The sequence below is a fragment of the Aquila chrysaetos genome, chromosome 14 (assembly GCF_900496995.4).
Source record: "Aquila chrysaetos chrysaetos chromosome 14, bAquChr1.4, whole genome shotgun sequence".
Lineage (NCBI taxonomy): Eukaryota > Metazoa > Chordata > Aves > Accipitriformes > Accipitridae > Aquila > Aquila chrysaetos.
In genome coordinates, this window is record NC_044017.1 from 30942701 (window position 1) to 30967431 (window position 24731).

The window sequence follows — 24731 nt, forward strand, 5'->3', positions numbered from 1 at the left end:
CTATGGCTATGTACGTAGTTTTATATATATGTATTTATATATGGTTAAATATTTATATTTGTTTTTTATATATCTGTGTGTTCCTTGTTCTGCAGGCTCTTTTTCCCCAGCCCAGAGGCCGAGGTGATTTCAAAGCAGCGTGTGCCGATTTCCTGCGTGCTAAGTTGTGAGTCACTTGTTCCACGCTGCAAAAAGGCACTCGGCTCTCAGCATCGGTAGCACAGATTCATACAGATTGCAAAGAGCATCCTACCCGTTTCTGAAGTCGTACAACAAAAGGATCTGGACTTGGGGAGGGAAATGTCTGGGAGAGGAATGAGAGCTTCCTTCCAGCATTTGCCTTGTCACTGCACAAGGTGTACAGGGCACACATGGTGACCAGATGTTTAAGATTGCCAGCCTGGACTACCGTGTGCTCAGAAATCAAACCACCATCACCTGAAGCAGCAAGGACAACTGATTAACACATAATCCAGCGAGGCTGACAGATCTGCTAATAAAAGTGAGCTGTGAGAAGGACCTTTTCTTAGAATTTGGGTAGACAGTGATAGGTCTGCATGACTTTAAAGGAGACAAATCAGATGAAACCTTTAAAGGCTTGGAAAGGAGACACACGCTTTAAAAATATATGGGGCTTGAAAGGTCACAGTAAAGGGATTACAAATTTTGTAGCCATTTGCACATTTGTCCTCCCCAGACTCTTCCTCCCCAGACAGAGTACTCAATTTACATTAAAATACAAACTTTCTGCCTTCCAAGTAATTTGTCAGGAATAAACACTATTCTCAGGAAAACACTTGAGTGTATTTCCACCGTGGTTTTCTGTACAGCTTTTGAGGTTATTTCATAAAACCTGCTGCCTCTCCCCGGTGAGAAGCCATTGCTCTGCAGCGTGCTGGTGTGGTTTCATCGAGGAGGCCCGCAGCGGCAGGAAAAGGACTTTCTGTGGTTTCGGTGACACAGCAGATCGGCGCTGGAGTAAGCTCTGTTTCTTCACGGCTGGTCAGTCCACGAGAAAAGAGCTTGCTACAGCTTCACACTTCTGCAGAGTCTTTCCTGTTTGCTGTACTCACCGGCTTTGCCGAAAGCCTCTCGTAGCTCTGCCACCTCCTCCTCCGAGAAGTGTGCCGTTGACGCCATTTCTTATTTCTCCGAGTGGCGGGTCTGCAAGAAGAAAGCACTTGTTCTTATTTGGTGCCTTTTTGGGGTTGTAATCGTGATGAAAAAGAGAGGGTTTCACTTGGATTTTCAGAGTCTCGGAGCAGCTCTCCATAGCTGAAAACCCAGCTCCTCTCTGCATCCCGAAATCAAGAGAGGGGGTAAAATCCTGCGTACATGAGATACAAATCTGCATCCCTCCCGTTTTGCCAGGCCCTCCTCAAAATCCCAAGTTTTATTTATACTAATTTAGTTGGAATTGCATCCTACCTCTGCTAACTTCTGTTTCTCGGGGAGAAAGCGGACAAAATGGTGCTGGTTCTCGTTATTCCCCCTTTGGAAACACAATTCACCATGTGCTTCTTCAGCAGCTTCTTCCTGGGCTGGAGCCAGAGCCCCGGGGGATATTTGCATCGCCAGCCCTTGGGTACCTGACGAGGAGGCTGGTCACCCTTATGGGATGGATGGATGGAGAGAAGCTCCTTCACAAGGTGTTCAGAGCACCAGGTCGGGCTTCCCAGAGGGATACTTCTCTTCCTGGCTATGGGAGAGTTTGGGGACTTGCCCGGCAAGGTACCTAAGTTAGTGCCTGAGGCTGGGTGGCACTTTAGGAATGGGTGGCTGGAAGGAGTTTTCCTGCTTTTCCTCTCATCAAAGATAAAAAGCAGGAGGAAGGATTAGGCTTTCCCCTTCTAGGCACCTTTCTTAATAATCAGAAAGTTTGCTTTTGTTTGTCACATCATTTCATACACTGCCAGAAGATGCACATTATACCCCTCTGCTTTTTCGTGCACCTACTGTCCCTTGCATCTATTCATGAGCAAACTGTTCAGGAGACAGACTATCTATTATTCTATATTTGTGAGAATGACTCTAGTGTCCTATGTCTCTTTAAGTATTAATTAACTAAGCAACTATTTAAATAGAATAGAACGGAAACCTGAGTTGATCCTGCAAAGTGGTTGCTGTAGCTTCAGTGTTCAAATGAGGAAAAAAAAAAAAATCAGAAATATCTCATTCCCAGACTAAAGCCAACATTGCATCCCGGGGGCTTGGATTCCACACTTTATAGAAAGATATACAGGGATCATTTAAAAAATTACAGATTTGCTACAGCCCTCTACAAAGGCACAGAGTTGTGTAAAGCCTATCTGGGCTTCAGATTTAATGCTCTCCTGAACTCATGCATTGATTCCTTGTATCTGTGAGAACCACTATGGACATGGCTTTGAAATAGCCCAAAGGCGATCTTATGTGGTTGGCTTTTTGTCTGCTGTCTCCCTGTAGTATCATACACCCTTTATCTGCCTCATCACTGTGATTTTTAGGGTGAGGACAGCTTCCAGAGAAAAATCTGTTCATTCATTCCAACCTTCATAAGTAGAGAAATGCAGCATAATCCATAATGTAGTCGCTCTTGGGGCATGAGAACCCATGTGCAGTTTTCAGCACAACGGAGCTGGTGATTGCTACTGAAATACTAATATAATATAAAAGTGGTTCTAACCACCCTACTGTCAAGGATTACCTGTAAAAATCCCTGTGATGCACTAGCAATGTGGGTTATGTATACTAGGACAAAATTAGATCATAGTCTTTCTCCTTCATCCTGGTATCTTTCCTGCCTCTGATTCCTCACTACCAATCTTTTTCAGTTGCATGCTGTGTGTTTTTGCAACGTGTGGATTACCTAAAATGGTCCTAGACACATGAAAATCTTGCACTATCAGCAAGAAAATCCATATTCCACTGCAAAGTCATCCCTTCCAGTCCAGTCACTTGATCAAGCAATATAATTTGCGACACAACATTTAATAGCGTTAAGACTGTTCTAGAGCTGAACAGGTAAGAAACACCACAGGTTGCTACCTGTAACATTACTTTTGCAAAGAGTTTTATAACCTTGAGAAAAAATTATCGGCAGGTCAAGCGCATCGTAACCCATCATCTCTCTGAGGGTTTGATACTGGTGCCCATTGCAGTACATCTGCCACGTAAAGTCCATACCAGCAAGAAAATTCCTTTATAGCCACCACCTCTACACAGTTTCAGGGTTACCTCTAGTCCCAGTTTTGGCAAGGGACTGCAATAAAGGCAGGGAAAGGGTTGAAAGTCTTCACTGTGGGTCTTCTAGGTTCCCCTGCAGCCAGAAAACCTCTGCCAAGTGCATGAAAGCCCTCAAATTTACACTCAATTAATCAAAACCAGAATTTTCAGATTCAAGGTTTCAGAGTTATTCACAATTAAAAATCACTGCCATTTTTTTAAATTGTTCAAGTAGTAAAAACAAAACAGGGAAATCAAGAGAGTAAAAGTCCAAAGCTTTAGCAACACACAGCAAAAAGAGCAAATCCACTTTTAAAAAGCTACTTTTCAGTATATGAACTGCTTATTTTGCTTAGATCATTAAAAGTAAATGATGATATTTAGGCACACAGAAATGTAAAATGCTTCTGGATAATGGTGAGGGAGGTCAGGCCCAATCTTTTCCTTCTGATTTTATCAGACAAGAGCAGAGTTATTTGCTTCTAGGGGTCAAACACTTCCAGCACTTCACCATCCTCAACACAAACTGAAAATACCTTGGGCATCCCATCAAGAGGGCATCCAACAACCCTGGGTGAATAGTCCAATTACTGATAATCCACAAGGCATTGCAAGCATACGGTGCGCTGCTCTGCTCCAAATCGTTTGCAAAATCAGTATGACAAGACAGATGCAGAGAAAAAAATGCAGAGGATGGCGTAACAGCAGAGGAGAATATGTGGAGATGACGGGCAATACGAACAAGTTGCAACAGCTTCTTTGAAGGGAGTAACTGTTGAGGAACTGAGGGAGGAGCAAAGGGAAAATCAGCTGATGAGAACCAGGCGATGGCTTTGAGCACAGCAATGAACAGCAAGAAGCAAGGAGAAAAGCTGGGCAGGGGGCACGCACGGCAAGAGGGAGGGGAGTTTGAGAAGGAATGAATGCAAACAGCTTAGCTATCAGCACAAATGAGATTTCGAAGGTCAGCGGCAGCTGGGAGGAAGGATCTTGAACTTGGCGTGATCGAAGATCAGTGAAAGAACTGAAGTTCCTTAGAGAGAACAAGATGAAAGTCAGCACATGTTTGGATGTGGAGGCAGGACGCGGAGGAGGGGAAGACAGATCCACGGGTCAGAGTAAGAAAGACAGTGGAACTGCCAACAAGAAAGAAATGGAAGGTAATAAAAATTCAGAAGGAAAATAAAGCACTCCTTGAGACAGACTGAGCTTCAGAGGGCATCAGGGCATCCGGATTACACATTGCCTGGAACTGACACTTCATTCTTGTTTGCCAAACAGCATAAACCTGCTATTGCAAAAGCAAAAATGAAGTTGTGCAAATACACTCCTTCCTCCCCAGAAGACTGCTGAGTTACAGGTTAATGTAGAAAAGGGAAAATGGCCTCACCTAAGCTGCTGAGAATTGTAACAAACTGATATCAAAAGAGCACTCCCCTTCCTGCCATCATTTCCAAGCCAATACATTACAGCCATGCCGTAAAGCCTCCTTTCCTTTGACCTTATCCTCAGAAGAACCTACTATCCCACTGATGTTTTACGAGAACTAATAACAAACTATTTTCAGTCTGGAATATAAAGGAAGAACTAAAATAATCTCAAACCTGAACGTTACTGCTAAATTGAAACACAGCGGTATTGATGTTCTTTCATCTTTTTTGATTTTGAAGCCATAGTCTGAGAAGCTGGCTCGTTATGTATTACTTGGCAAAGTGTGCACCCACCACGCAATATAAATAATAAATGGCAAAGCCATTAAAACCTAAAGGTTTCCAAGACTTGTATTAAATGGTTACCTTGTTTCATATTTTCCTCCACTTCTCTGGTGTTTAAGCTTTATTGCAAGCAAGGCAATGAAAACCTTGAAGACGTGAAACCACACTTTACAGCTAGACATAAAATTGTACCTTTCCCCAAGGCAAAAAAGCAAATTTCATGGGGCAACATTACATTTCACAAACACATTTCTAAGTCATCAGGAGCAACTTAACTGTGAATTTGGTGCTGAGGTAGTTGAATAAATTACTAAATATTTACTCACCTTCTACCATCAGGGCTTTATTTTGTTAATGCACTTGTACTTTGTTAATAATACAATAACCCTTCTAGCTGTTGGAGAGTGATGAGATAAAGGATTGCACGTGTGTTCCCTGTGATATATAAATTTCCCTATTTCTTCTGCTATCTTCTCTTCAAACTTGTTTATTTTTTCTGAAAGTGATGAAGCAAGAGACACTTGCTGTTGCAAAACATAGCTGTTAGGGTTGTGTGGGGCAGCGTGAGACCGTGTCCCCCGTCGCACACAAAACTCTGCCTTTTACTTTATCCGAGCTCACAGCTCCAGTTCCTTTTCTATCCCCTTTCTTCTCTCATCCACAGACTCAATTTCCAAATGTCCAGCTTTCCGTAATGGTTGGGTAATAATTCCCCAGCTCTTTCCTGCATTAACCTTGCCTTCCTAGCTGATATCAAAGAGGCATCACCAGCAATCCTCCCCCAACGCGCAGCCTGCCCTGGACAATGCCACCCGCACGCAGGAATAAGAGAAGTGGCCTCAGAATTGTGCAGAAACTCTTGTGATAGGTCTGAAGCGTCTTGCACGCCAGAAAAATATAAGAGAAAAGGGAGTACCTTGAGCATATTCAATTTTTGTCCCATATTTCTTGCACCTTTGGGGCCCTCCTCATTCCTGGTCGCTCATCGGAATATCCCTGATAAGATATTTCTCCCCAGAAATATTTCCCTCTACCTTTCTCTCATAAGGTCCCACACTTAAGTCCATATATACATATGCATTTCTGTTCAAATTATGTGTCTCAGTCAGCTAATTTTCTACAGTATGAAGGGCTGAGGAGAAGAAAGAGAAGATTTACAAGTTAGGCTCTGATAAGTATTTTCCTTCTGGAGACAAGTTTTTGTCATTTTAAGCCTCGCTAAGGGGTGAGAAAAAGAGAAATTATTTAGTGGACCTCATGTTGAAAGAAGAATCAATGTTATAACCACAACAGTGTGGCCCAGAAGTTCCTCAATTTTAAAGTTTCATCTTGTGCAAAAAAATTCAACTAACATGCAACAGGCAAAGCCATCTTGTTGGTAGTCAGCCAAACATATTCTTTTGCATAATCCGGACTAGTTTATCTCCCAGTTAAACTTCATAGTCTCAGCATACTTGCTATTATATTGCTTCTCTCTCATATAATGTTTATTACCTGTTGTTATTACAGTTCTGATCAAAATAATGTGTTTGTATCCCTGCATTAGCAGGGTGATCCACAGTGCACCCACAGCAAAGTAGGACAGTAGCATTAATGCTAAATTTCCCCAGCCTTACTGCTAGTTTGGAGCAGTGATAATCTGCAGCGATGGCTCTAGGGTCTCCAGCCATCTTAGACAAACAAACAATCCCACCCATGTCCTTTATTCTTGTTCAGCGTCACAGCTTCCAGGCAGATTGCATGGATATTTTTTTTTGTGATAGGTTTTTTTCTGCTAATGATGTAAGATAAAAACTAGAAGCTGTATGTCTCTTCCTTGCTGGTGAGTTATTCAGCTATCCAGCGACTCACCATGACTGACAGCATCAGCAAATACCATCAGGTTTTGAGCCACGTGTCAATTAGATGCATTTCTTACACAACAACTTTGCAAATCATTTAAGAAGCACAAATTGCAACATCTTGGAACACGTGAGGTGGTTCACAGAAAAAAAAGTCTATTTTTCAAGTTGTGCACTTAGTGGTATGACTATTTCCCTATTTAAATAGCTATAGATATACACATGGATAAGACGTTTTTCTAATTTCCTCAAAGATGCCGAGCTAAATTTTAAATCCTAAGTAGACAGAAACATATTGGGTCTATTAGCAAAATGTAACTTGGATTACAGTACCTTCAATCTGGGTGGGATCTTGCTGTTTAAATCGGCATACAAAACACAGAGAGGAGTCTTTCTGAAGTTATGGCAAATAGTTCCTCCCTGGTGCACGATCAAGATTCACAGTTCAGCCCACAATAAATGACAATCTTTGCCTCAAAGGTATTTTAAAATTACTGCTGCCTGCAACAGCAAAACCTCACCGTGTATGCAGGCGCTGGAATTATTAAGCTGTTGCACTTCATGTATATTATTTGGTATACAAATTGAAGAAACGCAGAGAAAAGACATTTATCACTGTTCAGAAAGCAACATGGTGATGCCCATGAGTTATTTTCTTAATGTTCCATTTTATGAAGGACCTTATTTGTCAATGCGATGCCTGAGTCCTAAATCAAATATGAGTCAACAGGGCTTAGGAAGGGAAAATCCACAGGGTTTGTAGCAAAATAGAGATCTCTTTCCAATGTACCACTCTGTGGCAGGGAGGGCTAATCCTTCAAGGAAAGTAAGACATTGAAGAAGCAGAGCTGTGAACTCATAAATACCCTCCTTATGTGTTTTTTATCTGTCAGATGCATCCTACCAGGGAGACAGCATATATGTGCATATTATTTTTCAATCAGAGTCTATAGAATTTTTCTTTAAAAAGAAAAAATTGATCCAGTACACTACATTTTTTGTTGGGTCGCTTCTCTTTTCTATCGCTTTACCAACACAAGCTAGCTAGCTTTAAAGTGAAAACATTTTTCCGTAGAAAAAGGAGCATTTTGATTGTCAAATGCTTTCCAGTGATTTTTTTTCTTCTTTTTTTTTTTTTTTTTTTTTTTTTTTTGTTTTTTTGTTTTTGTTGTCCAAAGCTGGTTTTCAAACCAAGCCAAATTGACAAACAGCTTCAGTCACTAAACAGATGTCCTATTTGGCAGGGAAAGCCCTGTTCCCCCCCAGTTCCACCTTTGTTAACTGAGGTGGGGGAAGAGGAAAGCATCTACAAGGGCAGCTTTGGATACGGGTTTGAGGAGCTACCCCACTTCTGCCCCATCACGACTGGGGTGGCAGGTGGGACACAAAACCCTGGGCAGACAGATAAAAGCCTCTCTTCCTATTCCTCTAAGGTAGTCACCGTACTGCAGCCCGATGGCAGAAGGTCGGGTCATGAAGTACTGACTCAGTCCCAAATGTCCTGTGAAAGCCTGGTATCGGACACAAGGAAAGGAGAACGTGGCCTGGGTTTCCGGCTTGTTAGCAGGAAAACAGTTCCTCTGTGCATGGAAAATATTAAAAACATGTTCCAGCTGTAAAAAGGAGGTGGATATATTATTTTTAGATACAAATGTATATTTGCATTTGACTGATTCCGCCTGGATTTACAAATCTGTTGCTGTTGCTCCCATGCCAGGAGTTGTATTCTGTCCTCAGTTTTGCAGGACTCCTCGCTGATTCCAGCAGGGATTTGTAGGGGCTTAGCAAGCCCCTGAAGGATCGGGCCCTTCCACCCACCAAAACAGACCAGAAAACGGAGAGCACATCTGAACGTCGCCCTCCTTACCGGCTGTCCTGCCGCTTGGGACCCCCCCCCGGCGGTGGTGCCCCGCTGGGAGCTGTAGGGTCTCTGAGCGTGCCATGGGGAACCAAAGCAGGAGCTGGAGCAGCGGGAGGCACAGTCCTCCCGTGCCCCTTTCCTCCCAAGAATAATTTGGTTTTATGGCGTGGTCCCTGAGCCCCTGCCGCCGGGCATCCCTCGGGGCTTGGGTGCCATTCTTCCTCCCCGTAGGCTCCGCGTCCGGGACACCCCACTTGTCTCATCCGAGGGCAGTGATTTATTTCCCATCCTACAGCTCTCCCCTTTGATAACTGCAAAGATGCACAGAGGGACCAATGCAGAGCCCCCTGCTCTGTCTTGCAGCACAGCTGGTTTCAGTATTGTGAATACAGTTTCAGGTTTTTTATCAATATTTTTCATTTTGATAAATATTTTACATTTTGTATCAGCGTTTCACTGCTGTTTTGCATGAAAGAGCTAGAATATGAAAATGAGCTACATTTCTGAATGCACTGTACTCTCCTGATCTCCCCCATCTCCTTCCTCCCCCTTTACTCAACCCCTTCCTAAAGTTCTTTCATACTTTAGAAAAAATATATGGTGATGACTTTTACTGTAGGATTTCTATCAAGGTAACTCTGCTCCATGCTACACAGCTGCGTTTTAAGCTGCTCATGACTGAAATCAGAAGGAAACAGGATCAAAAAAAAAATTGGTAGCATAATACAACATAATGGAGTGCGTGGTATGTTCTGTGAGCAGGGAGGGAGAAGAGAAGCAACACCACTAGACTTTTTTAAGTACAGTGAGTTTCATATAGACTCTCAAACATTTCATAACCATAACAGTGTTCAGTCCAAACCCTTACTTGGTTTCAGTTGAGGAAGCAGATTCAAAACCAGTATCATAATACAACCTTTTTTTGACCTATTGTGTGGGCACTGTCTTCATCTTCTGAGCTCAGTAAATCTGGACCTCATGGTCAGGATGGAAGCAGAAATCCCCGCTCTCGCGACCAGCAGGCAGGCAGGTACTTCCCAGTCCCTCCTGGCCCTAGCATCCCTCCTGGATGGAGTTTCCCACCGCAGAGGGGGTTTCCACATCTCCTGTCCTCTCAGGAGACCTTCCCCAGCCCCATCCCTGACCCCCCGCAGACCCTCTGGCCCCATTTTGGGAGGGCAAATGGCTCCTGCATGACAAGCAAGAAGGGGGGGAAAGTGATACATGATGGAGTTCCTCTGCATGAGAGGTTTCAGGGCAGGATCTGCTTTTATTAAGACAATCAAACAGCCATCTGCTGAGCACCCATCTGCACTTCTGATGGCACAATCTCACCTGCCACTTCCTAAAGATCATCTTCATATCTGCAGCAGTGAGGGGTCAGCCGGCCAACGGTGTCCGTGACTTTGGCTGCTCTAACAAAGACCTGGGGTCCCATTTGCTTGAAAAGTCAAGTTGCTCACAGGCTTAAGGGTCAGTTGTACTGTGTTCAAACCAAATCCATGTGCTGAGGAAACCACTACTTGACAAAAACAGCAAGTCTACTGCTCTTAGAGAGCAGAAAGTTAAGCCCAAAGGCTCTTGTTCACAATACTACAACCTAAAATGTCTGCAGACATTTGCAAGTCACAGTTCATCTACAGCTGAAATCCTAAAGGCGGCAAGGGGCAAGCCTGACCAGCTTCAACAGTCAAGATCCTAAAAGGCAAATATAATGTTAGGACCACCCCTATCACTGTTTTTAAAGCAGAATTCCCTACTACAATCAGGCTCCATCATGAATCAGTTTTATTTATTCTCTGGAGAGTAAAATTACATTCATAAAAGCCTAGTATAAATGTCCTAACAGTCAGCAGAGTATATTGTAAACACTACAAGCCAAAATACATTAGCTTTATGAATCAGTGTTTTGCATCACTGGAATTATAATTCCCTTCTTACAGGGATCCACTCTGCAATCTAAGTAATGGCTTCTTACTTTATCACACCCTGCCAAACTGATGCAAATTCAAAGACTACTCAGTCAAAGACCACTCTGCCCAATTAAATCCATCAAACACTTCCCTGAAGGTCAGCAGAAATGCCGTGCACAAGACAATTGGAAAATGCTTCACGCTAATACAGAACCTGCACTGCTTTTTCATGGCGACCACAGTTTCCTGTGCAGTTAAACTGCTCGTGCGCTCAGCGACGGCAACTCGCTAAAAAAACATCAGGTGCTGTGATCTTACCTCCCGGGCTCAAGCGGTGGGTCCAAACTGCCGGAGCAACAGCTCGACAGCTGCAAATCCAACAGAAAGGGGAGAACTTCTTAAAAAAAAAACCCAAACTTTTTGTAGGTTGGGGACCTGCGAAGTAGTTGCTGTGCGATTAGGAGGATCTTCCTTTCCTGCAGAGCAACTAGTCAAGTCCAAGACTGTAAGCCCAAGACTGAGCCCAGAGAGGGAAGTGACTGGTAACAAAACGTCATAGTGAAATAGATTTTGTCTTTATAAGGAAATTTAGCATTCTTTGGTCTCCCTCTTCACCTCGGTACTCCTACCATAGGTCCCCTGGCGTGTAGCACTTCCTCTCAGTTTTACCCCTCTCTGGTTCCGTTCTCTCTCACTAAGCACTTGCATGCATACAGGCACGCACAAAACGCCTTCTCCCTTTGGCGATAAAAGCAGCCATGTTTTAAACTTGCCTAACAACAAGGTCTGCAATCCTACCCTGCGCTCAACACAAAGCTGGCTGCAAAGTCAGGCTGGGGCTCCTGGGGCAGTGTCTGCGGGGACGGAGACTCCTCAGCATCTCTGGGCAACCTCTGCCAACGTTTGACTGTCCTCGCTGTGAAAACTTTTTTCCTCGTGTGTGGTTGGAATTTCCCTTGATGCAACTTGTGACCTTTTTATTCTCAGCGCGCACCTCTGACAAAAGGCTGGCTGCATCTTCTCTATAAGCACCTAAGGTTAGGTAGGTGTAGGCACCAAGAAGATCCCTCTCAGCCCTCTCCTGAACAAGTCCAGCCCTCTCTGCCTCTTCTCAGATCTTGTGTGCTCCAGCCCATGACCATCCTGGTGGCTCTCTACGTTTGTCAAAGCCTTTCTCGTATGGGGGAGCCTCAAACAGGACACAGTGCTCCTCATGCCACCTCACAACTGACACCCATTTCAAGGGCACATTTCCCAGCTACACTGAGGGTCACGCGTAAAAGTGCTTGATGGATGCAAACCTTAGCTGCCTTTCAACCCTGTTGACGCAGCGTTGCAGAAGCCTTAACAGAACTGAAAACACAACATCAATAGATGACAAGTGATTCATCAACCCCATGGGGATTTTAAGAAATGTCCTGCCTTAACAGCAAAATTCCCACAACTTTCCACAGGCTGAAGAATCATCCTTCAGCTTTTTTAACAACTTCTGTTCTAACTTTCACCTCTGAAAACAGGCAGCTGAAAAAATAACCAAATTGAATGGCTTTAATGAAAAAGCTGTCATTCACGATTCATCAGACCAGCCGGACCATCAGCTACAGGCCGATGTAGAGAGCTTCAGGAAAACCTTCTCATGAACAAATCCCCATAGTTAAGATCCATTCTTGAAGCACAACTACATTGGCTGTATTCCAAATTACATTGAAACCTGTTCTGGGCATTTTGGATGACTTCCTCGTATTAGAAAAAAAACTGCCCTATGATATTTCATTATCTGATAGACTGTGCCACGGCTCCTCTTCTTTGTTTTCTAGGATATTTAACGCCAGCCTGATAGTTTGCCCCAACTTTTTTCTTACAGACCTTTTTCAAATCCTTAATTATTTCTGTTGCTCTCCATGACATCTCCTTGAATGCTATGATACCTTTTCTGAGATAGGGAAGAGGGCACCAAGTGGATGCGTGGCTTAAATCTAACATCTTCCTTGCACAGGAAAACTAAGGGTGGGGTTTTCCTTATCAGAGATGTTTGCTAAGCAGCCTTAATGTCCTCTCTTGAGTTATTGTAGCTTATGCAGAAGGCAGGTGAGGGACTCAGATTTTCCACCCCAGCGTATGATATTTTATATTCATCTCACTTAGACTGAGCTCAATACTGCGTCATTAGTACACAGCACTGATTCATATCAGTACATACCAATAGGCACTAGCTGTGCTAAAACAGTGCTCGAACAAGCTTAGAAATACAGGGACAGCAGGGATGCGATTTAAAGTGTGATGGATTTATAAGGCAAGTATAAAGAAAAGATTTTCATGGATTTGCCATGTGGACGATGAATCCCTTTCCCTTTTTCTGCCCTATTTCAAGACCCACTGGAATGTCGCTGTCTATACCTAGTAATGCTATCTCACCAAACATTATTAAACTTAGGTAGTCTTTACACACAACCCCAGCTGAAGTCCTGTCATGACAATGCACTATTTAAATTCTGCACTGTGTATCCTTGAAGCATCACACAAATAACAATTTTATTGGGCAGCATTAAAATACATTTAACTGGCATGGTGCAATAGTTAACTCCTACCTGTACCTGGTTAACTTGTACCTGTGTGATGTTCGTTTGTGGTATTGCTGACAATGTATGATTATATGACAATGATCTCTCTAATGTAATTTTTTACACAGGGCAGGATACCGCAGGCAATCATTATAGTATCAGTTTTCTAGAATTGTGTTGAATTGTTAAGTCTTCAATATAAAGAGCTTGTATTTTGCAGTAATGTATGCTTATGGTGAGCAACAGGCTAGTCGGTGTTACGATAGGATGTACCGTGATACTGAGTTAAATGTCCATTGCTGTCCCGCATTAGAAAAATAATACACTTGGCCTACAGCTCCAGTCTTAGGGCCAAAATCCCAATGCAGCTAGTTTGAGATTTACTTGCGTGAAAGGCAGAAGAGTTAGAGAGGGGTGTTCCTCCAGTTACAGGCAAAGACATTAGGAAACAGCGAAGATGACTGCCTACAAATTAAGCACCATAAATTAACATGCACTGTGTCTCACCACTCACAGAGGGAGGACTATAATTACAAACAGACCATACCCCTGGGCCACAGCTGAACAGGTCAGAAACAATCCTTTCCCCTCTGTTGCCACCACTAAAACACTTCAAAAGCCTTGCCCCTTATCGTGCCCCTGCCCGAAGCACCTCTCTTCCCCCGCACCTTTTGCGACGCCGACGCTCTCATCCTGCTGCCCGTGCAATGCAGCCACGCTCCGCTGCAGGTCAGCCGGACCGTGTCACCGCAGGCTTCAAACCCTTCCACCGCTTTTCTCCTCCTCTCCCGCAGCCTCGGCTCTCCTCTGCCTCCGCGTCAGCCCCGCAGCTCTGAGCTGCAGCACGCGTTCGCTCCCGTCTCCTCGCCTGCCGGCGGGCTCTCACCTTCCTCCCCTTCACCCCCCCGGTGCCTTGGGGAGCCTTAGGAAGGGCAGCGACTGCCCGCTCTCTCCCGTCATCAAGCTCGGATATTTCTTAGCAAGGTAAGCGGCAACCCAAAAAGCCTGCGGGAACCACTGATCCCATTTCTGCCAATGAGTGGTGGAGTTACATTCGGAGGAACTGGGGCATCTGCCTAAGAAGAGGTACAGCAGCTTTGTCTGACTTGGCAGCGTTGTGTTCTGGCAAGCCGGAGGGGGTTTGCAGGGACCCCCAACCGAGGAGGGAGTTGGGGTCTGCTGGGTGAACAGTTTCCCTGTGGGAACTAGGGAAGGGTATTCCCACGGTGGCCTTTTCTGGCACGACCACCTCTTGGCTTTTGCATTTTTAACTACCTCTTGGCTTTTGCATTTTTGACTGCCCACTGCAGCCTCCCAGGACCTTTGCCTTCCTGCAGGCTGCTTCTGCTTCATGGAATGAGTTTCTCCAAAAGCCATTATTCTGCAAAATCACATTCGTATAATGCAACGCCTTCCTTGCCGCTGCTGATACAGTCACGGGTTGTGGACGTGTCCTCCACCCGAGAATGTACACGGGATGGGAAGGGCATGGTGGGGACAGCGGCACAGATCTTCCACGCTGACAGTGGAAGCTTTCTGCGGACCTTGCAAAGTATCCTTGTTTTATCGACAGCACAATTTTAAATGAACCCTTTGGGGGGAACCTCCTGGTCCATGAAAAACCAGGGCAAATCAAAATTAATGGAAATTATTTAAAAGTGATCTCATTTAAACAAATAACATCTTGCTCTTGTATAAGTACAGAGGACCCAATCTAATTCCTGCTATACGGCTTGATGTGATCTGAATCACACCTTTATTCCGTGTGACCCTGTTCTTGCTCCGATTAAAGTCAGCGATGCTTCCTGTAGCCGCTAGCGATTTAGGTACTGAAACGCCCGCCTCGTTTCTGAAAATGGACCCCGAGAACTTAAATGCTGTTGAAAGGTAGATGAGTCCTTGTGAAGCAGGAGTCATTACTCTGATGGCCTGCGCCCGGGTGGGGGGAGGTAATCTGACCTGCTGCTGGGACTGTCTATGTTAGCAATGTATTCTGAAATGCCACGTGTGGTCTCTGCAGGAGAGAGAATGCTAAAGACCGGGGGCTTTGCAGAACGCATGCGAAAATAATACCTTTTACGCAGTATTCTTCCCGCACGACATCTGCCAGAAGAAGCCTCGAGAATGCAAAGCAATGGTGGGTGATCCCATTGAACCTGTCCCAAGATGGATACTGGGGTCTTCTGGGGGTGGAACCACGGTATCGTGAAGTGTCTGTTGATGCAACAAGAGCACCTCGCTCCTTGCCTCAACCTGCGCAGGAAGGCGTGGGGCAGACCTACCCCCGCAGGGCTTCACCTCCACCTGGAGTCTGCCACCATGCTCTCCCTCCCCAAAACACGGGATCTCCGATCCGCCCTCCACGACCCCCGCGGACCCTCTCGTGTCGGCAATTCCCGGCACATCTGCTGCGTGGAGCCAGAGGAGGAGGGAGAAGGCAGCGTGGAAGGTGGTGGCCCAGTGCCTCCACGGGCGCGAAGAAAATGGAGGGAAACCCCTGCCACACGGCAGAGCGCGAATCGGCAACGAGGCGTTCGCGCTTGGGCGAGGAGGGACACCTGGGCTTGTCTACCGACACGCCTGGAGGCAGAGGAACGTAGGAAGACGTTCTCTCGTGCCGAAAAGCATGGGTTTGGTGGGGTCGTTCTCAGAAGCGGTGGCTCTCCAAACCTCACCCCTTCCCCTGGAGCGGGGCACAGGAACGACCGGGAGGGTAATGTCTCGTTAAACCTAGGCCGGGAGACGGGTTTATCACCTCACATGCTTGTGTAGCTTTTGGTTTCCAAACCCCCTACCTCTGAAACCCTGTCTGAGAGACTTCTGAGGAAATCTTCATTTCGGTTTCGCTGTCGAGCTGTCTTATTTAGGAATCGAGATGAGCCACGAAGATCAAACAAGCTACGGGTAGACTGCTTCCACAAAGCAAAGCTAAAGATCGCTCCTAAGCAGGGGGTACAACCTGCAACCAGCCTAGAGAGATTGACACTCCCCAAAACATCCGTGCAGGGGCCTGGGAGAGAACGGTGCCTGCTTGGCAGAGGAGGATGGGGCAGCGATCAACCTCTGCTCTCGGAGCAGGTCGTTCCCTCAGCAGAAGTAGCCGAACATGCCCGTGAAACAAAAAGCAGATAGCTCTCAGGCCACGGCTGAACCTTGAGCTGTCAGACTTGGTACCAAATTCCCAAAGTCATTTGCTTCAAAGAAATCTCCCGCGCCGAAGTGACTGAGTGTTGTCTGAAAGTTTTCCTTACGGCCCAGGCCCAGGCCCTTGGAGTAAGAGCTTAGCCTTACTTAAAAGGCACAAGGAACAAGATTAATTTCCTGCAAGCAGTCTGAACTTTGAAGGAGAGGCATTTAAGCAAGTGAAAAATGAAATAGCAGGGGGGAAAAAAAAAAGCCGTAAAATGAAAGCAATGATAAATAAATAACAGGAAAGTGTACACCCCGCTACAAATTTAATAGGCTACACCCAGCCATGAATTATTGAGCAGAACCATCCATTTGCTGCAACGGGGAGTACTAGTGAAATATTGATAACGGTACATGAGCTAATCTTAGGTTTTACTTGGTGGGGGAGAGAGAAGAAGAGGTTGGAAAAGCCTGGCCACTGTTAACTGACCGAGCGGCCAGCGCCCGGGTCCGACTGCAGCGGGAGGACAGTGCGTGCCCCTGCCTCTCCCGGGAAAGTGCCCGAATCCCGCATCTCCAAAAGAGACCGGCAGTTTATCAGACCCAGCTGATAAACCCGTTTCCAGAAGGATATGGGTCTAGAAGTGTCGTTTGCGGAGGCTGTTGCAACAATACTGGCTCTCGTGGGTTTTTTGGTTTGGGTTTTTTTTTTTTTTTTTTTTTTGCACTCCTATGAAAACCAGAGTCTTGGTTAGACCCTGACTCAGCCCAAAATCTGTTTCCTTGCTGTTCTGGTTTTTTTTCATCTTTGTGATGGGGGGAAAAGTATGAAAACGTGACTTTGGTGGCTCAGCTGGCCAGAGGCTTACAAGAGTAGAAAGCATGGAGAATCAGGTGGAAAAAATATTTTAATTATAATTATTATGACAGTTGTTTTTGCAAAGCTGAGAGGAAACAAAGTCACGATTTCTGAGAATCTGGATCTGGCAAAAGCCGTCTCATAGTTAACCAGCCTTCTCATTTATCTGTGATACTTACAGCCCCCATGTAATTCAATTTTTGGCGAGTGAAGCATAGGTGGCTGGGGTACGGTAGCAAAATGGGCTTCCCCAGACCCCCTCCCCTGCCTGCTACGTGGGTGCAGGGCTCGCTGCATGCCTGGGGAGGCCGTCACAGCAAAGATAAAGCACTTCTACTGGGAGCCCAGGCACCACCATCCCACCACCAGAATTTCAAGTACCTGTCTTCTGCTGCAAACTGATGCGACGGCAGGACAAAACCCCACGATTCTAACTGAAGCTGCTCTCCCGAACAAGTTCTCCACAGGCAGCTTGATGCCAAGAAAAGAATAATTCGATTTCCTTTGGATCCAGATGGAAATCTGCACACAAACACCTGCAGGACTGGACAAAATGTCATGTGCACGCAGGCTCTCTCACATACGTACCTTCTTGAATACACTATCATTACGTTTTGATTTTATCTGTTTTTAAATGTTGGAAATTTTAACCCCCTTGGCTGTTTGCTTTGCTTTTAGCTTATTTTTCTTTTTTCTTTACTCAGCTTCTTTAAAAGCAATAATCCAGTATATCTTCCTCTTTTTTTGGCATGTTTCCCTTTATTCTCTCATTTTCCCTTCGCACATTTTCTCTATTTCTTTCCCCTTCTCCCTCTACCTCTTGCCATTTCCTCACTCCCCGACTCTACCCTAGCAGTTTCTGCTCGCTTGCTCTCACATGGTGCTCTTCTACCAGCATTCTTCCTAATATTTCTAAGGGTATTCAGCTCAGAAGCCCCACTTCTTTTTTGCAGCGTCTCGCCTGCATTTTCCAAGCCTGGGGGTCACTGGCCCGAAATTCTGCCGCTCAGAAACCCATACAAGCAGTTACTAGTTCCCTGTTGGGGGGGGAAGTTTGCTTCCCCTAGGAGGAACTTGCTGTGTTTCTACAGCACATCCAAAAAACCCCAAAATCTCAGTACAGAATCTGGAGATCAAATTCCCAAACGGAGGGGGTTTCGTTTCCAGCCTTGCCGCGGTTCTGTTTGCGGAGCCAGCCCTGCAGACCCTCCCGCGGGTGAAGGATGAAAGCCAGAGCTAGGCTGACCGTGCGCTGCCCTGGGTGACAGCCTTTCGCTCAGAAGGAACACGTCCCGCTGTTATCAATTAATACGCATAATATGATTGAAATAACCGGGGAGCTGCTAAAGTCCTGCGTACAGCCCGCATCAGTTAATATTTAAAATGGGGAAACAATAACTAGGCATGATTTAGGTTTAGGAACTAACTGTTGGACAATGGGGCTTTATGTTTATGTCAGAAAAGGTAAGAGATTGCAGTCTGATCAACAAACTTCGAAGAACAGCTTGGAACTGCCAAAACAGAGTAAGAAGTAGGTAAAAGGTAATTCCTACAGGAGGAGATCGCAACCACCGAGTCACTGACCACCTACTCAAATGATACCACCTGCTCAAAAGAAGACAGTGAAAGAAGACAGAGTCTGCACGCTAATTTACATGAGAGGCAAAGAAGAACCATTATTAAGGGAAATAATAATGAATATGTATTACTTAAGTATATAGCTGTGGGAATTTTTAAGACAAGGGTGTGCTGTCTTGAGACAGGCACCCATTCATGCACATCAATGAAACAAATATGAAAATACCTCGACACTCTGTGTTATTGGCTTGGCGGGTAAACAAATCTGCTTTTCGGACAACACTGCAGTGACTGAAGCTGCAAGAAGACAAATAAAGATTGGGTGGGGGGTTTTTTGGTGGAGGCATTGGTATGGAAATTAAACATAGGAGGTATCTGAGGTCAGGCTTTCCGCAAAGGTACCGAATCCAACAAAATCTTACCTGGTGCAACTCGATTTCTGGAAAAGGAATGCATACAAGGCCACCCTCTTTCCAGACAAATCTAGTCGCAGTAATGTTTTTACATGCTGATTAAGAAAACTTTTGAGTCAGAGCTTGTATTTGGGATGAATCCCTTCCATGACATACATAAACTAACAAATATGAGGGGAAAAAGCTTGGGAAAGGGGAGAAATTTCTGCCCCTTTCTGCCTGCTAGCAATTGCGAACACAGATTACAGCTGGTCTTAGCTGTAATTCTGCTTCAGCCCAAGCCCTCCCCAAGCCCAGTTATGATTCCTTCATGTTTTCAGTATCAGCTTTGCTTATCCCAAATAAGCAAAACCAAGCTTTTCCTTGCATTTTTTTTTTTTTTTCATCTTGCTGGTCAAACAGTTTCCTGGCCTAGTGGTTGGCGGTGATACCTCTGGGAAGCTCAGCTGAGATAAGGTTGAAGAGATGTGGATACACTCTGCAAGGCAACTGAAGGGTGTTCATCCAAAGACATGTTCCTATTCTAGAAGTCTATATAAAGCAGTAGCCAGGCTTTGACTGTAACAGTGGCCAAGATTGTGAGGCTTTGCACAACTGAGAACAAGTTTGAGGCAGCAGCCTGGACAAGTTTCAGCCAACAACATATTTAGCACCTGGCTAAAATATGGTCAGGAAGACCCTCTATATTGGGATAGTAGTTAAGTTAGCAGTCATACAGAAGGCACATGCTATAAAAAAGAAAACTAGACTTCAGTTTTACTGACTGCTTAAAGTGAAAGACCTTTGAGGGAACACAGAGAGATGGAAGATCCGCCACTCAAAAGCAAGCACCAAGTGTGAAGCGTCAGATGCGTATCAGGTGGCATGAGTTTGCTCACACTGATGCTGCTTGTGTTGGGTATCATACAGGAGCTGCCTGCACTGCTAGGAAACGGGCAGAGCACATCCTCAGACAAGCAGAGGAGTTTCTCATCTCTGCATCCTCACTTAGCTGCTCCGTTTTCTGTGCTGCTGTGGCCAATGCACACCGAAAGCTAATGAGGCAAAGTCATCAGGTGTGTTTTCAAATGCCAGAAGACTCAAAAGAGCCCCTAAACAATTGTTCTTGAAAAGGAGCGTGAAACATAAGCTCTTGAGTGTTATCTAAAAGACAGATAAACTTGAAACAAACATTAACTGCTCTTCTGACACAGCACGCAAGAGGCACAGGGGAAACTGGAATGTTAAAAAACTCGATAGCAAATGAAAACTCCACAACTGTATTGATCTTGTGTGTGTGTTTGTCAGTGGTGTCAGGAATTTAAAAACCAAGGTCTTCCGCAGGGCAGAGCCAGGAGACAAGCCCTGTGCTATCCAAGTGACACACACCAGTAATCCCAGCAAATGTCCTCTTTGCTCTCACAGATCATGGAAAAAGAACAAAGTCTTCCAGGCAGCTGCCCAGAAATCCCCTGCATAAACAGCTCAAGGAGCAATAGTGTTTGGCCATATTCAGCTCTGCATCCCACTAAATAAATGCCCAGGCCACGGCATCCTTGCAGGTCACCCCCAAGTCAAAAGTGAGGTCCATTTTCCCAGGCACTCACTGACCTGTAGGGAGCAAGAGCATACAACCCATCCCCTAAACCATCCCAAAAGGGACAGTGTCACTAGTCCTGCTCTCGGTTGGCTTTGCTGCCCAGTTTCCATCCTTCATTGTACAGCTGAGCCGATGAGCGGGACAGCTTTGGAGATGATCTTGGGCAGATCCGTTTAGCCCCTTCTCGGATATTTATCAGTGCCTCATGCAACGAATGGTGAACTCCACCACCTCTGAGCTCAGCTGTTCCCAAACAGCGGGGAGATAGACCCCCGAACTCATTCAAGATGAAGGAAACCTCTGCAGATGATACCACTGGCCAGCTTATGTCATGACCTGGAAGCGGGCAACTGGCCGGTATGGACAACCGAGGCATGAACCATTCATGGAAGCTTATTTTCTGCCTCGGTCTCCTCTGCAGACCCCACACAGGTTAAATGAAGGCGCTTGGAGGAGGGGTGGGCGCCAGGAATACCACCCGAGCAGTGGGATTTCTCGGTGCACCGTCAGTACGAGATGACTTTTTCCTGCAGCTCCGACACGCCGCAGCGCTGGCGGCGGTTTGCGTGCTCCACGGGCGCGAGGACCGAGCCGAAGTAAGTCTGCAGTGTAAGTCCTCTGCAGATCTCCACAGGCAAGAGTATCTCCACATCCACCCTGGGGTTGCCGGTCCCGTTCTGCCGGGCATGTTCCCACCGAAGCTGGTGGCAAAGACGCGCTGCCATGGATAATATGTACAGACTGGCCACGGAGTCCACTCCAAAACTCAGGACCAGGTACAATGAGCCGTGTTACTGCTCAAGGATGAAAATGGCCTCAGGCACTGTGAAGTGCTGGCCAGAAACCATCCTCCTCGGCACCTCAAGTTGGCATAGAGGAATGGGTAATGCAGCCGGGAATTTTGCTTCCAGGACGCTTCTGGGTGCTCAGCTTTTTTTTCCCTCTGCATTTTTGTGTCTCCTTTGTTCCTGGGGCTGGTTTCTACAAGAGCTCCTGGAGCCTCTGGACGCTGTGGTTCCAGGAACGAAGAAGATACAAAAGAAAGCCTCCCCCAAGGGTTTGCACTCTCCCGGATAAGACAGAGAGGGAGGTAAGAGAAACCAGATATAACAGACCATTTGCTCTACCACCATCAGAGTGCTGCAAAGGGTGGAGGGTAAAGAAAGCAGGGGCATCTTCAGTTTTTATTTCAATCCCCTTGGCTAGCCAGGGCCGAAGGACAGGCACACAGGAGAGGTGGAATGAGACTGAGATAAAAGATTAGTGCAAACCACCAAATAGCTCAAGGGAAAGACGGTTCAGTGCCAAGAGTGGCAGGAGCACTCTGCCTGCTGGTTAAACTTGCTTTGGCTGGTTTAATGCTCCTTCAGGCATTTCTTTGCCTTTTCCCACCTGGTGAGTTATGAGCTTCACACGAGCAGCAATGAGTTTCCTACATGACAGTAACTCTAAATCCTTCTCTAAGCATTAGTCTGGAAAGTATCGAAGTTTTAAGTGTAACAAAATATGTTCTTCAGCTCTTCACAGCTATATCCGTTTTAGCTGTCAGAAACACTGGACAGCCAAACGATAGCACAGCCAAAGATCTCACACTGAAGAAAATCCCACCAGTTTGCCTGGTCCCTCTCCCTCCTCTGCAGCTCTCTGAGCTGTTCCTGCAACTGCAAATGGAAGAGGAAGAAAAAATGGAAGAAAAAACAGCTCTGACAGCCTGCAACGACTCCTTACAAACCAATCTTCTCCTGATTCATTTCACAAAGAAGTAAGACCCACCATGCTCCTGTGCAGCACGCTGATACTGTACGTGCATCCTCAACTGCATGCTGCAGGCTCTGACTTGCAAATCAGATTTAAACAAGAGGGCTCGCAGGTGCCTTTGCAAAGACTAGATTTAGTTCAGCCTGTTTACATTTCCTCAGTAGTTTCAGCTATGTATGTTGTAATCTCTGTTTCCTCCCTGGCTGAAGAGCTGTTAGCTTTCATTTTAAAAATAAGTGTATTTCCACATCCCAGTGAGATTTCAGTACTGTGGACTTTCTCTACTTAAAGCTCAGGGACACCTATGCCAGGTGCATTTGGCATGTGAACTATGATGCTCCAGCTACTCCATGCCCAAGGGTATGTTCCAGCAATGAATGCAGAGAGATGTTGACTCATCAAGGAGAGAAATTACTGTGCATTTACTAAGATCCTGTGCACCAGTTGCTCTGCAGCCTCCCCACAAAGCTTCGTGGTCTCCCTTCCTTCCCAGCACACAGGTATCTGCAGCCACAAACCCCAGCTTTTACTAAAGGCCATCTTTTCAGCAGGTCTTCCTACCCGCCCTTGCAAAATAAGTCACCGTTTAAGCAAAGGCTGTGTATTTCTGTCCAAAATTTCTGGGACACGCCACTGCATGGGTTCTGTGCACCTGGGCCAACACAGGAGAGTCCTCAAATCTGACCACAAGAAAGGCTCTGAGAGGAAGGATGAGAGGATAAATACATGGCAGATACATGGTGGTCACAGCCTAAGAGGATACCTCTCTTGCAGCTGCTAGGATTTCTGGTTACCACTGGTTGCACAAACCCATTTAACCAAGGGCATGTAGAGACTGAAGGCAGAGTAGTGCAGAAATAACTGAGTTTGCTTAAAGAAGCTAGCTCAAATGCCGGTAGCATGCTGCTGACTAATGTATTCTACTTCTCTTATTTAAAAAAAGTCATATTTTTAATATATCTATATCAGAGAGAGATCTCCCACGGTTTGAAATAGTGGTCTAACCATTGGACAGTCCTTCCCCTTCTGACTTTCTGCTTGTCTATGTGGGGCATGTAATTCTGAAAGTAGATGTTGATGAAGTCTGGACATTGGGATGCAAATGAGAACTGCAGGCAAAGGCAAATGCTTGGACACTCGCAGCTTTGCATCAAGGGCAGCCAAAAGGGGTTATCTGAAAATCAGTGTAAAATGGCAGTCCTCACCTGAGGGCTGCTTTTGAATTGACTTGAAAAACTGGTTTCTCATCTATGTGTGTAGCATCCACACAAAAATACGGGGGCTCACTGGTGTATCACAGCATTAAAACTGTACTGCCTTTTCAACTGAATGAACACCCAAAATGAATAGAAGGCAGGGGAAGGGTGGTATTTCTTAAAGAAAATTGATTAACAAATATTTTGATTCATTCTGAAACTAGAAATCAGATGTAAAATGTGTCAGTTATCCTGTTACTTACAGGAGATTGAAGGTGGGTCTAAAGGATCTTTCACAAGGACATTTTCTTTTCCTGATTGACTGTAAATCCCTTTCTCATTTTCTGGGAAGTCTCTCTCCTTTGGTATCTCTTTTTGGACCTAGCAATCTCTCTCAACCGACAATATAAGAACTGTCTTTGCAATACAAGAGTAAAGACACTGATTACTGCCTCATCCTGTAAAACATTTACCATCATCAAGAAGCAAAATGTGCAAAACATTATCTTCTCTTTGCAGGACTCTTTTTTTTTTTTTAATTATTTGTCCCAAATACCCTGTGCATACCGACACCTCCAGTACTACCTAAAACCCAAAAACTTTTGCAAATATGAGGCTTCCTACTGACATGCATATTTGAAGACAGTTTCTTTTTAAAGAGTTTATGGTTGGTTTTAGTTCCAAGAAACACGCTCTCATGAGCGTGGGAGACCTTCAGCGGCCGATGACCCCACCTCATCAGGAAGGGAGCAAGTAGCACAGTGTTTCTCTGCCCCAGTGTCCCCTCGCATCATCTACCCGTGTGATATCTATGTTATTACCACACCACTCTGCAGGCAGCATCACTTATCACTTGGCTTATCACTTGATGGCACCACAGGTCTCTCCCACCAGGTACAGGGGATCCCGTTCCCACACTCAGAGATGGCTTCTTTACGGGGGGGCAACCCCACCAGCCAGCTTGGCTAGGCATTTCGCTTTGGGTACCTGGTGAGGAGGATGCTTTCCTTCGATTCTTGGTCTTTTTAGCAAGGGTAGCTCGTCCAAGCTAGGAGTTACTCTGCCCAGCCTTACAACAGAGCAGTCGGTGAGGACCCCCCTGATGAGCAGGGTCGAAGCCGATG

At 45.5% G+C, this 24731-nt stretch overlaps 1 protein-coding gene across 4 annotated transcripts in view; it reads right to left on the reverse strand.

Moving 5' to 3' along the window:
• Window positions 1–24731, reverse strand: part of LCP1 (lymphocyte cytosolic protein 1) — a 51634-nt gene that overhangs the window by 20866 nt on the left and 6037 nt on the right. For 2 of the 4 annotated variants that reach the window (XM_030036563.2, XM_030036559.2), the window contains exons 1-2: window positions 10853–11076; window positions 1074–1164 (exon numbers count right to left, since the gene is read on the reverse strand). In XM_030036563.2, the coding sequence (XP_029892423.1) occupies window positions 1074–1140 (67 nt within the window). In that variant the 5' untranslated portion in view covers window positions 1141–1164; window positions 10853–11076. Of the gene's footprint in view, window positions 1–1073; window positions 1165–10852; window positions 11077–13763; window positions 13787–24731 lie in introns of those variants that run through there. The other 2 variants (XM_030036562.2, XM_030036560.1) reach the window with 2 other exon arrangements.